Genomic DNA, 12445 nt, shown 5'->3' on the forward strand with positions numbered 1-12445 from the left:
CTGCAAAACACAACAACAAATGAGGCACAGACAGTGGCAGGGGTGGAAAGAGTACTAGAATAGCCAACTCAAGTAGAGGTATACTGTGATTTGACTTGAATTGTGTTTAAAATTAACTTGTGTTTGAAACTACTTAACTTAAAGAAAACTATAAAAATACCTGTTTTGAGTGAGTAACTGTCAATAGTAACAGTTACATATGTTCATTATGCCTTACCACACAAGCCCTCACTAATTCCCCAATACATGCCAATGTAATGAAAATCTTTGAAATATTTTTCAGAGAATTTGTTTAGGGGGAAAAGACAAACTTATTTTCCATATCTTCCTAAATTAGCCATAACAGTAGGTTTCTCAGCAACGTTTGTCTTTGCAAACCTGAGTGAAATAGTTAATAAAAAAAAAACGATTGATGTAATATTGTGAAAGTTGAATTACTGGTTTTATGTAGTACAAGTAGGTGAAAAAGCTTCTCAGTGACTTACTTCAAATTAACTACTTTCCACCCTGGATGGTGGAACATGCTGTGGTTGAGAATACACTCTAAAACCATTTAATTTGATTTTAACTGCTACTTTTCTTATGAGGTGTTGGTGTAAATGACTAACATGTCACATCTTGATTCTTAAAGGTATTTGCTGCAAACAGAGCAGAGAAGGTCAACCACACATGGGTGGTACTGTTTTTGCATTTACAGTTTACAAACTTGTTGTTGCCAGACAACTCTGAAACTGCTTGATCTGGCATATGACTACGTCAATGGCACGTCACATGTGTCTGTACAGAGCAGCACATATTTTACACTCCTCTAAGTGTACATGTGGGAAAAGGATTTGAGAGGCATTTCTGTTCATTAATTTCTTCCATAGCCCCTTTTTTTTGTGACACATTCACGCGAAATAACACACATTTGTGTGCCTGTGTGTTTATCTACTCCAGCATCAGCCTCAGGAGCTTTACTGAGACAGGTGAGCTGAATACCTACTGATTCCCCTTGGGGTCACAGGTACAGTATCTGCTTGTGAGGCCCCCAGTGCTCTACTCCCCCTGACTCTAAGCTTGCTGAGAGCTCTCTGGAGACAGATTGCAATCCGCCATGGAGTCCCTAATTGATTTACCTGTTACCCTCTGACAACACTGTGAGCACCACAGGAGTCATTATCTATTGCTTCATTGCCCACGCAGCAGTTTTACGCCTGTTGTGCTCTTTGACATACAGATTTTATATGTGCAGCGGTAAATAAAAACACCACCACACACAAAAACACACATACATGCATGCACACATTACTGTTTTAGAATTTTATATTTGATGTAACTGCACATCCTCTTTGAATGACTAATATTTTCCTTAACTAATTAATTACGTCTTCATCACAGTTATTAAGTACATTTGCACCCGTTACTTGAAAATGATTGCTATTATCATCAGGTTAAATTGGAAGAAATTAACAGCATTTTGTATTGTAGTATACTTCTGTATTAAATGCCATTACAAACACCTAAAAATGTATTGTTGCGTGTATGTAGAGCCATCTTGTGGTGAAAAAGATCCCTTACAAGGACAGTGTGCTTGCAAGATCAAAAATGAATTGATGAATGAAATGAATATCAAGTATACTTTAAAAGAGGAGGATTTTAGCTTGGTTTGTTATCAGAATGTATTACTACTACAGTGAAACTGATATCAGATTTATGTTCTCCAATATACTGACAACTACACTATTTAATGCCTTACAAAAAGACACATGTTACAAACCTGGCACATATTCTTTGTGCCAACACTTACAGTTTGATGAAAGCTTGCATTTCGGTACTTGGATATGTAATGGGAAAAATTAGCCCAGAAGCATCAATGTGTGACAGCTTCATTTGTTATTCATGTGTTACTGAAGTGACAAATCTCTTGTTTCCATTTCCATTCCACATTGTTTATACACACTAAAAGGCGTATGAATCAGAAGATCTACATGCAACAGCATAACCACAAGTACAATGTAAGCCCTATTTGGTGACAACTGCAATGATGTCAATATGCAGCAGTGCATCAACTGGACGTAACTTGCCTTCTTCCTACCACTAGATAGCACTCTTTTACTGTGTTAAAGGCCAGTAGGCTTTACAATCACAGCTCGTCAGCGGAAACTACAGTATGATTCTCCTTTGATCAGCATTAACATTTAAATTGGCTAGAAAAATTAAATAAAATAGTGGTAGCAGCAGCAACCAACAGAATACAAACTTACTCACTTCTCTCTTTCCTTGATCCCGCACTGGTGCTATCTCATAAAGGCATAAAAGAAAAAGAAAATGAATAAAAAACAAGTTGACATTAGGGCTTGAATGGATGTCTTCCGTGAAAATAGAAAAAATCATTGATTTTGTTACCAAGATATGAATGGCTACCACTTGTTGTTGAGACCATACAGATTTATATGGTGAGTAATTAGAGGGTGCATGTTTTGTCAAAGATAATTGACATATGCCGAATTTACAGAATGAACTACAAAAACCATGGGAATTGCTTGCTTGATTCTCACTGTCTCTGCGTCAAAAAAAATGTGATGATGACTTTGCGGTACACCCTTTCTAAGTGTCTCTATCCTCTCCTCTTAAGGTCTCAGCCCACAAGTTAAAAAAATATTCAGTGATCAAGCTGCACATGTAACAATGTCTTTAAAATCACTTCAAACATCCATGAGAGTAAATGTCAAAGCATTCATAATGCTGCCAGCATCCTGCATGTTTACTGTACCCTCAGTGTAACCTGCTTAATGCAGGCAGGCTTCTGGTGTGTAAACACCCAGCTGCTGGATGTTGATATCCCCCTGCCTCACTGCACTTTGAATTAAAGTGTTAAAGATGAGACAATGTGGACTGCACTTCTCATGGTGCAGAGGGTGTGAGGTTTAAGCCAGGCTGAGAGAATCACTTGAATGCTGAGCGCATCTCAGTTTCCCATGACCATGAGCTGCAGTGGTGCCTGTTAAAACACACTGACGTCTCTTTTACGTCATTGTATGGGAGAGGATGTTACATAAATCTCCATGTGGAAATCTGACTGTTTGATTTCATCTTACTTATCGTCAAGTGACTATACAGCAAAAAGCATGTCAGACATTTCCAAACTGAGGGTCCACACTACATTATCATGCAAATCCACTATCTGTAACTCTACTTATACTTAGACTGGCTTATCCCAGAAACCATGTGGTAGATTATGAATATGGAAAATGCAACTGCTTGTCAGTAGTTTTTCAAATCAACGTGTTTCATTACAGTGCTTGAATATCTTTAAAAACGCGGTGCAAACATGATCCATACTATACGTCTGCATGACCAATCCTTATTGTGATTATAACTATCATGTCATGTGCTGCAGATGTTAATGGTCAGTGTGACATGAATAAGCCTTTTGCTGACTGATTAACTATGACCACCCAGTATGGTGGACTGTTGTATTTACAGTAAAAGAAGATATGGCTGTAGTGTAAATGCGCATTCATCTTTTTTCAACACATTCCTGTTTGAGTTTTTGTACTGTGTGTGTAGTTAGTTTTTTTTAGTAGCCTTACACGGTTGAACAAAAGGCTGCTTGGTTAAACCTGTCTGTCTGCCTTTTGTATGTCAATAAAAACAACAAAACAAATAATGTTTTAAGGTTATAAATTGTCGTATCTGAAGAGAAGTTTTGCAGGATCAAATTCCAAAATATTCTATGCTCTTCCTGATTTCATTCATATGCCAATTATCTAAGCAGTTGCTGCTTCTATAAGAAGTTATGACCTAAAAATGTTGCTATTTGTTGGAATTAATTGTGGATGTCAGAACTGAGGAAAGAGAAGATCTGTACTCTGTTCTGGACCTGCAGAAGTCCTGAAAACAAGAAGGCACTGGAAAGTAGTATGAAAACCCTTCTGCCATTATCACAAATTCTGCACCCTTGTCCAAAAGAGTCCCTGTTCTTAATATTTGTTTGTGCATTACAAACAAGTGCGACAGAAGTGACCAGAGGATTAACTAACTACGTTTACTCCTGTTGCTGTGATTGAAAAACTTAGTTGTGTACTTGTACCTTTTAAATACCTTTAAAACATAATTTAATTTGTACTTCTAATCAAATTCCCAAGGATCTGACTTTTTTACTTTATTTTGTTATTTTCACTTTTCAATAAAAGGAATCTAGTGTCAACTCTGTCCTTGACGTTCTAATGTGGCAAATACCAAGAATGATAATAAGTGTTCTCTGAGTACATTTTAAATCAGATACTTTTTACCATTACTTTTCATAATTGCCTTCATTCGTATTTATCCACAATGAGTTAGTGATAACTGTGCAATTACTTGTAGAATTATTTTTCTATAGGATTAACAGTTTTTTTTTTAATTAATAAGGTTATAGTCGTACTTTTTCCATCCCTGATCACATCGTAAGTGATGTTTTGAGGTGAAGAATTTCATCTCAGTGGGTGTTTTTAGGACAAACATTAAAAAGAAGAAATAGACATTCTCTGAGAATGCTTACCAAGACCTTTTCAATCACAGGCAGTGACTGCTACCATCTGTACGAATACAATATGACTTCCACCTAACTGAAATATTCATACAAGAGAACAGATGGCACCCTTTGCTCTGCTCCCTATTCTGGCCTCATATACACTTCTATCTTGATTATGAGCTTGTAGACCTTTATGTTATGTGTGAGTGCATGCATGTAACACCTCCTGTTTTGTGTTTTGCGGCCTTGGCAGTACCTGCAGACCCTTTTACTTTATGATCAAAACACCATGTTCCCGACTGAGCAAAATAGAGGAAAAGGAGGGTCACACCGAGCTCTTTAAACTAGCAGCCTCTGGCCTCAAAACTCACAGCAGAATCATTCTGGCTTTTCATCCTGAGGCAATTTTCATACTGCTCTTAATTTGTCAATCTTCCATCTTTATTGCATTTTTACCATCAGGCACTGCAATATTATGAGTCAGACAGTAATGGCTTAAAAATTATAAAGTCACTTCAGTCACAAAGATACAACCCAGAACATCTTCTTAATTGATCTAATTTGAATTCACTTTTAGGAGCCATCCTAATGGTGAGCATTTGAGGAGTCCTTACTTGTTGTTAATGAATATGTAATCATACTAGTTCAACCTTTTAAAGATTGCTAATCAATACTGAACGAAGTGGTGTGCCAACTGCATCACAAAGTAACAGGACAACATCGTTTGTAGTAGATCACAAGAAAAAGATATGAACAGATGGGAGGAATCGGGTGATAGACACATGCCTTTTATATGCCATATATTTTACATTTTGACAGATTTACGAATAACAAGTCACAGAAACTTTACAAGACATAATTCTGACCTTTGAGGTGTTAACTTGCTACGTGCTTGCAGTGTCTTTACATCTGTGGTTCCCAACCTGTGGCATGTTGTCCCTGGATGGACACTGATTGAAGCAAAGAGAGACAAATTAGAGAGGGGGGCTGGAGAATTACATTCATTAATTTTCATTTTCTAAAATGTTTAAATATGACTCACTGACTCTGACGTGTGTGAAAAGCATTGTGTGCATGTGGCCTTTCTTATAAAGGGAATAGAGACAGAAGGCAGATGTCATATTGTATGAGTCAGAGAAAAAAGGCAGATGAAAAGGCAGATTATGTATGCTTAGATGGGTCATGAGCTGCCAAAACTTTGAGGATCCTCTGCCATGCTTTTGTATAAGTTAATTAGGTTATAGTTCAACATAGTTAACTTTTTAGGTATCTGAGGAATTGTGTGCCATTTTGACAGAGTGCACAGACATTGACTTATCTTAAAATGTAACATAATCACCTCAAAAACCCACAAGAATGACGACATTTGTTGAAAATATCAATGGATTCTGAACAGATCAATAATGGAAAACCTTCTGAGTAAGGGCACCACTACGTCAGGGCAGTAGCTCTGCTGGTTTAAAGGGTCGTCCATTAATCGTAGTTTGATCCCCTCCAGTCTATATACTGAAGTGTCCTTGAGCACTGAACCCCAAATTGCTTCTGATGTGTGGAGAGAAAACCTGCCACTTTGGACAAAACTGTCTGCAAAATCTGTTATTTCAATCGATACTAACCCTGTGAAATAAAACACCCTTGACTTTTTTTCTCCAGAAATCAAACTTTGAAATATCCTAACTGAACAGAAGAGCATTGGCTGAAAAAAGTTAATGCATATTCTACGCTCTCTAGTTGTTGAGCCAACAATATGTTTTCAGTTGAGATTCCTTCAGAAAAAAGTAAACACAAGAAAGTGTTGTCTCTTGACCCGTTGATCCATGGAACTTTAAAAGTATGTGGTTTTGAACTAAAGAATATTTAATTTGAACTAACTTCTAACTAATAAGGCTCTAAAATAGAAGAACATTTCAAAATACACTGCCATTAGAAAAAAACGTTTACATAATACCGAATGGCAGAAATGTTCAAGAATGTTCAAGAATGTTCATTCCATTCATCATCAGCTGAATGTCTGAAAAAGAATACCAAACTGCATTTTGGGAAAAGTCTCTCTCCTTCGAGCCGGATTCGAACCAGCGACCTAAGGATTACCATGTATCCACTACAGTCCTCCGCTCTACCAACTGAGCTATCGAAGGGAGCTGTTTAAGGTGGTAGAACCATATTGTTTTATAAGATAGCTACACATACAAATGCACGTATTTTATTTAATGAAAGAGTCACAGTTTTGTGAGTTGTGTGGCCCTGAGTTACAGAGACATTAACAAAACGAGCCCATTGTTCGTGGACGTTAAAGTTAGCTCGCTAGCTAGCTAGCAAGATAGTTATGAGCATTGACTGTACGTTATAAGGTTTAAAGAAATTAATTTATTCTATGTCAGCGTACTACCTTTCCGTATAACGCTAAAACTACCATGGTATTTATATGTTGCAGGTTACAGGGTCACAAAAAATACAAACGCGTTTCTGTGACAGCGGGGATAGTTTCAAAATATGGGACTCGCTATATAGAAATTTGTAGGGGAATTAGCTCAAATGGTAGAGCGCTCGCTTAGCATGCGAGAGGTAGCGGGATCGATGCCCGCATTCTCCATTACTTTTTTTCTCCCACAAACCACAGTGACAATAAACATGTTTTCCCCACATTGCAGTTGGGTTTTCTTTCTATTGTTTTACTTGTAACTTTAGTGATGGAGTGAGGAATACAAGGAAACCTGGTCATAAATCTCACGGCTAGTAAGCTAGCCTTATTTAGCTAACGTTAGCTAACTGTTGATGGACATAGTAATGCCCAAAGTTGCGGTCACTGCCAAGGTGCCACCCGGGATGGTGCTAGCTGGCATCTCTAACGGCTAACTAAAAAGTTAGCATTAACATCAGGCTAACATACTACAGGGTAAACGTTTAAAAGATAGCTGTGCCTCCTTTGTTTAAACACAATGTCTTGTTACCAGAACTAAAGCAGGGATGCATCATTAAAATTAATCAACCCTGTTCTCAGTGACTGCTAATAAATGTAATTGTAAGGAGCACGCTGTAGCTGATAATACATTTTTACATACATTTCTGGTTGCCTCAACATACTTTTATCATGGATTTGCAATAACTGATTCCTGAATGTAACGCAAAGCCTCCACCCCCTTACAACATATTTACACACACTACATGCACTGCACAGACACCCAGTCACCTCTGACGGCAGTGTAGAGGCTGGTAGGCAGCTGTTCAGCAATGCCCTGCTCAGTTTCAAATATGGGCAGGGTAAAAATGGCAACCTTTGACGTGACAGCAGTAGCTGCTAAAAACAGAACTGACACCAGCGAGATAGGAGCCCACACCCGCCAGGACAAGAGGCCTACCTCTCAGCCTGACTCGGGCCCACTGTAGATTGCTTTTAAAAACAGACTGTTTACTAACTTTACCAGCTTTAGAGGTCTTATCTAATTGACTTTTGGTAGTGTTTTATGTCTTGCTAGAAGCGTTTGTCAAAAATGAATACCATGGACAACTTGGAGAAACAGCTGATTTGTCCCATATGCCTGGAAATGTTTACAAAGCCTGTGGTTATCCTACCCTGCCAGCACAACCTCTGCAGAAAATGTGCCAATGATATTTTCCAGGTAAGCAACTGAACCAAATGCGACTGATTTGTTTTACTATCAAGGGAAGAGTATTTATAAACTCGAGGAACACTGTTGTTACATATTGACATCTCCAGCTAACAATATATGTCATTTGAACAATAGATATTTTCATGAACTTGCCCTACGTTTGTAGGCCAAACCCGCAAGTGTTTGCATGACATCAGTTACAGGTATACATTCTCACACGTAATCAGACAATCAGCACATTGTGTGTTACAACTCATCACAAATGAGCATTTAAGGCTGTGTTTACAAACATTACTAATGTAATAAATCATTACCTTCAGAAAACATTTAGAACTTGAATGTAGTTGTTGTTTTGTTTTGTATTATGGACTGTTAATCCATAGGATTATTTTTTCATAACTGCTGAGTGAAACACTTTAATGCATTTTTTTGCAACTGAGATGAATCTATCTATTAAAAGCCTGTGCCATCATGCTAAATTTAGGATTTAAACGCGACTCTTTACAGGCCTCAAATCCATACCTTCCAACAAGAGGTGGCTCATTGACATCTGGTGGCCGCTTCCGATGCCCGTCCTGCAGACATGAGGTGGTTCTGGATAGGCATGGTGTTTACGGGCTGCAGAGGAACCTGCTGGTTGAAAATATCATTGACATGTTCAAACAAGAGTCCAGCAGGTGAGACAAATCAAATACACAGATGTATTCTGTCCAGTTTCTCTTCATAGAAGACAAAATCTTAGTAAATGTTGATCACCTTGCTACAGTTTCACCGTCACTGTTCAGAGAAAGGCTTTGTTTATCAGTCAAAGTTGTCTTTAACCCTGAGGGTGGTGAATAAACATAGTAAAGGAGAATAAGGATAAACCGGTGGTGTGATGGCAGGAAGCGTAGTAGTTGCTGGTGTGGCCTTAATGCCAGTGGCTTCTGAGTCAGAGAGCTGGAGTGAATGACAGGAGGTTTCTGGTTGTAGTCATCAATCTAAACAGATTTCCCTAATCTGAGTAGTTGGCTGTATAGCCCAAAGGCTTGTATGACACAAGATCCACAGCACTCATACTGGATCAAGATCTTCTGGCATTATGAAATGGTAGAAGGTAAAATCCAACATAACGCTATGTACTATGTACACCCACACCTGTATAGTGCACAGTGTAATTGTGATGTATTGATTACAGGTATTGACGGTCAGTGTGCATGGAAGGCAAGACTGATGGATCATCAATAAATTACTGAAATGTGTACCTGTGACATTATCAATCTGACATTACACGTCATATCAATATGCACTGAAATGTACGGCCTGACAGGATGATACCCCTCTGCTTTCTTTAAACCTCGACAGCAGCAAGCCAGCGCCAGAGAGGAAGGAAGAATCGCCCATGTGTGACATTCACGAGGAAGAAAAGATCAATATTTACTGTGTGACCCATGGTGTGCCCACATGCTCCATGTGTAAGGTATTTGGAGCTCACAAAGACTGTGAGGTGGCACCCATCACCAGCATCTACCAGACAAAGAAGGTGAGGCCTGAAACACTTATGGAGGTCATGAATGCTGTCAATGAGATTATGATAGATGTGTCAAGTCTAAATAATGTAATTTTTCAAAAAGTAAACATGAAAATGTCGATCTGACGATGCTTCACCATGTAGTACATTTACTAGTGTTATCACGTTGTCCTAGATTTGAAACACACTTGATCTCAGGTATTTACTCTACCGTGTCCTTGCCCCCCAGACGGAGCTGAGTGACGGGATCGCCATGATGGTTGGTAACAACGACAGGATGCAGGGCATCGTTAGTCAGCTAGAGGAAGCCTGTCGTGCCATAGAGGTCAGTGTCCAACTGCTGCAGCGCCTGGCCGCTCACTCACGCAGCAAGCCTCGCTCTGTGCGCACACTAATGCACCTGCACTCACCTGCACAGACGTACAAACAGACGGAATGTGTCCTTGTCACTGCCACTCTCACTGCTTGCTTTTATCTGTCTGTGTGATTTAGACAGAGAGGTGGAGAGAGGAAAATTAATGATTTGGTGCCTCAGTCTGTCTTACTCCCTCTTTTCCGCATTTTCTTCCACATGCACTTAGCAGGGCACTCCATTCTGCCTCTGGCCCAATGACATTAAAAAACAAGCGGTGTAATTGATGGGGAGAGAACAGACAGTTTTCTTATGGTTCACGTGCCGCAGTTGGACATAGTAGGGAGGAAGCTGGAGTGGTTCCAGTCTCCCATGTGTCACCCGCAGTGGCGTCACAGGATGGACATGCAGAATGAACTTCACTGTCCTCCCTGCACATATGGCACCACTGGAAGGGCTACCAAGAACATTTGTAGTTTGCAGTATTTACACAACCATGCACAGAAAGCAACATTACCTCATTTTCTTTGCCTTGAGCTTTGGTTTTTAATACTTTGTTCAACTCTGTTGTACCCTAGAGTTGCATTTACACACATTTCTCACCTGTAAGACTGTGATGAATGATTCATCTTTACGTATGTGTGTGCATGTCTCTCACTCGTGCATGTATAGGAGAACGGTCGGAGGCAGAAGACTCTGGTGTGTGAGAAGTTTGACCAGCTGTACTCCATCCTGGAGGAGAAGAAGAGGCAGATGAGTCAGAAGGTGACGGCCGAGCAGGAAGAGAAGGTGAACTACATCCGGGGCCTGACCAGGCAGTACGGAGACCATCTGGAGGAGAGCTGTAAGGTCGTGGAGAAGGGGATCCAGACTATGGAGGAGCCAGAAATGGCTTTATTTCTACAGGTCAGAGTCAATAACAAATGGGGTTCAAAATTCTGGTACAAACTCAACATAAACTGGTTATCAATATTTTATGTATAAGTTGAATGGTCTTTCTTTCTCTTGTTTGTTTCAGAACACAAAGCCTCTCCTCAAAAAGTGAGTACATGCTTTAATGCATCAATAATTACACTGACAATGGGTAAGGGGGAATACAGTGTGTTTGCTATGTAAAAAGATCACATATTATCATTAAAACTCCTTTCTGACTTAACACTATTGAAACTATTACTGGATATGCCTCCTTTTCATTACTGCCCTTTTTGTGAATGCACCTACACATTAAACCAGCAGCCTAATGCAGCAAGGTCACGCCTGCTCTCGGGGAGCTGTTGAAAGTAATTCTGTGAAATGTAGCAAATCACTATCTTTAGCTGCAGCATCCCAAAATAACTTGTGGAATGTGCTAAACATCCCAGACTGATGATGTATAACAAGTGTTACATTGGCTACCTGAGGGTAAATTTGCTAATTGCACCTTTTGCACTCAGGATTGCAGAAGCATCCAGTATAGCACACTTGGACAAAGTTGAGCGCGGCTATGAGAACATGGATCATTACAACGTGGAGTTCAAGAAAGAGGGCAAGGCCCTGCGCAGCATTGACTTCATCCTAGGTGAAAGAACAGAGTTGGTGATTTTCTGCTTACAGCTTTTTCAGAATTGTAGTAATCTGACTCTTATTTCCCTTCCTATTCTTTCTAAAGATGATGAAGAAGATGATGAAGAGGATGAGGATGTGGAAGCAGGCGCTGAGGAAGGAGAGGGGGCCCAGACTGTTTCGGGAGGCAGTGCTGTTACAGCCGCCGCCGTCCAACCTTCTGCCCCGCAGCAGATGAACTCCTCCCCAAGCGCAGCCAAGAGCGCTGCTTCTACCTAGCTGTCAGCCGCCGGCCCAGCCGACACCTAAACCAGGAGCAGGATAAGTTTTGCTCCTAGATGTTGATTTCAGGTCAGTTGTGATGCTTTTTTCTCCCAGATCGGGGAACAGCAAGACGGATTTAGATCTGTGCCGAAGGGAAAGTCTGAGTTGCTGAGGTAGATCTAAAGGAAGAGACAGAAGTTTAAATTCCCCTCGCTCTCTTTTATTGTGATTGTGTTAGCGAGCATCGCTGCATACTGACTGATTAAATACACATTTTAGTTCCTCATTGTTGTTGTTTTTTGACATATTGAATGATGGACAGGCTATGAGTGTTTATTGGTTATTTCCAGAATTCAGATGTGTTCATACATTTTTTATGTAGCTGACCTTTTGCGACTCACCGCTTAAACTACATCATTAGAGAGCATGACAAGAGGGCCTCAGGATTTCCTCCCCGTCGTATACTTTTTTATGGCCGATATAACTTTATGAGTAGGGTAGCAGAGTACAAAACTATCACTGTGACATTTCAGTATTTCATACACGCCACAGCCTGTATAATATGTTGTGTTCTTTGTTGTGTAACACAGGTATATTTTCCTATTATGGACAAAACATCCCATCTTACCTTATTGTGGTATGTTATATCTTACGTGTCATTAAAGCAG

At 39.8% G+C, this 12445-nt stretch overlaps 1 protein-coding gene and 2 non-coding genes across 3 annotated transcripts; 2 read left to right on the forward strand and 1 right to left on the reverse strand.

Moving 5' to 3' along the window:
- Positions 1-6550: 6550 nt before the first annotated feature.
- trnay-gua (transfer RNA tyrosine (anticodon GUA)) lies at positions 6551-6636 on the reverse strand. The gene is given in 2 exon segments: positions 6551-6586; positions 6600-6636. It is a non-coding gene; the product is annotated as a tRNA-Tyr (tRNA).
- Positions 6637-7018: 382 nt separating this feature from the next.
- trnaa-agc (transfer RNA alanine (anticodon AGC)) lies at positions 7019-7091 on the forward strand. Its single transcript has one exon. It is a non-coding gene; the product is annotated as a tRNA-Ala (tRNA).
- Positions 7092-7989: 898 nt separating this feature from the next.
- Positions 7990-11792, forward strand: LOC139304160 (tripartite motif-containing protein 55-like). Its single transcript, XM_070928033.1, has 8 exons — positions 7990-8118; positions 8617-8786; positions 9457-9631; positions 9849-9944; positions 10644-10877; positions 10990-11012; positions 11405-11529; positions 11620-11792. Exons 1-8 carry the CDS (start codon positions 7990-7992, stop codon positions 11790-11792), a joined length of 1125 nt encoding a protein of 374 aa, XP_070784134.1.
- Positions 11793-12445: the final 653 nt, after the last annotated feature.

The sequence above is a fragment of the Enoplosus armatus genome, chromosome 21, assembly GCF_043641665.1.
Source record: "Enoplosus armatus isolate fEnoArm2 chromosome 21, fEnoArm2.hap1, whole genome shotgun sequence".
In the NCBI taxonomy this organism is placed as follows: domain Eukaryota; kingdom Metazoa; phylum Chordata; class Actinopteri; order Centrarchiformes; family Enoplosidae; genus Enoplosus; species Enoplosus armatus.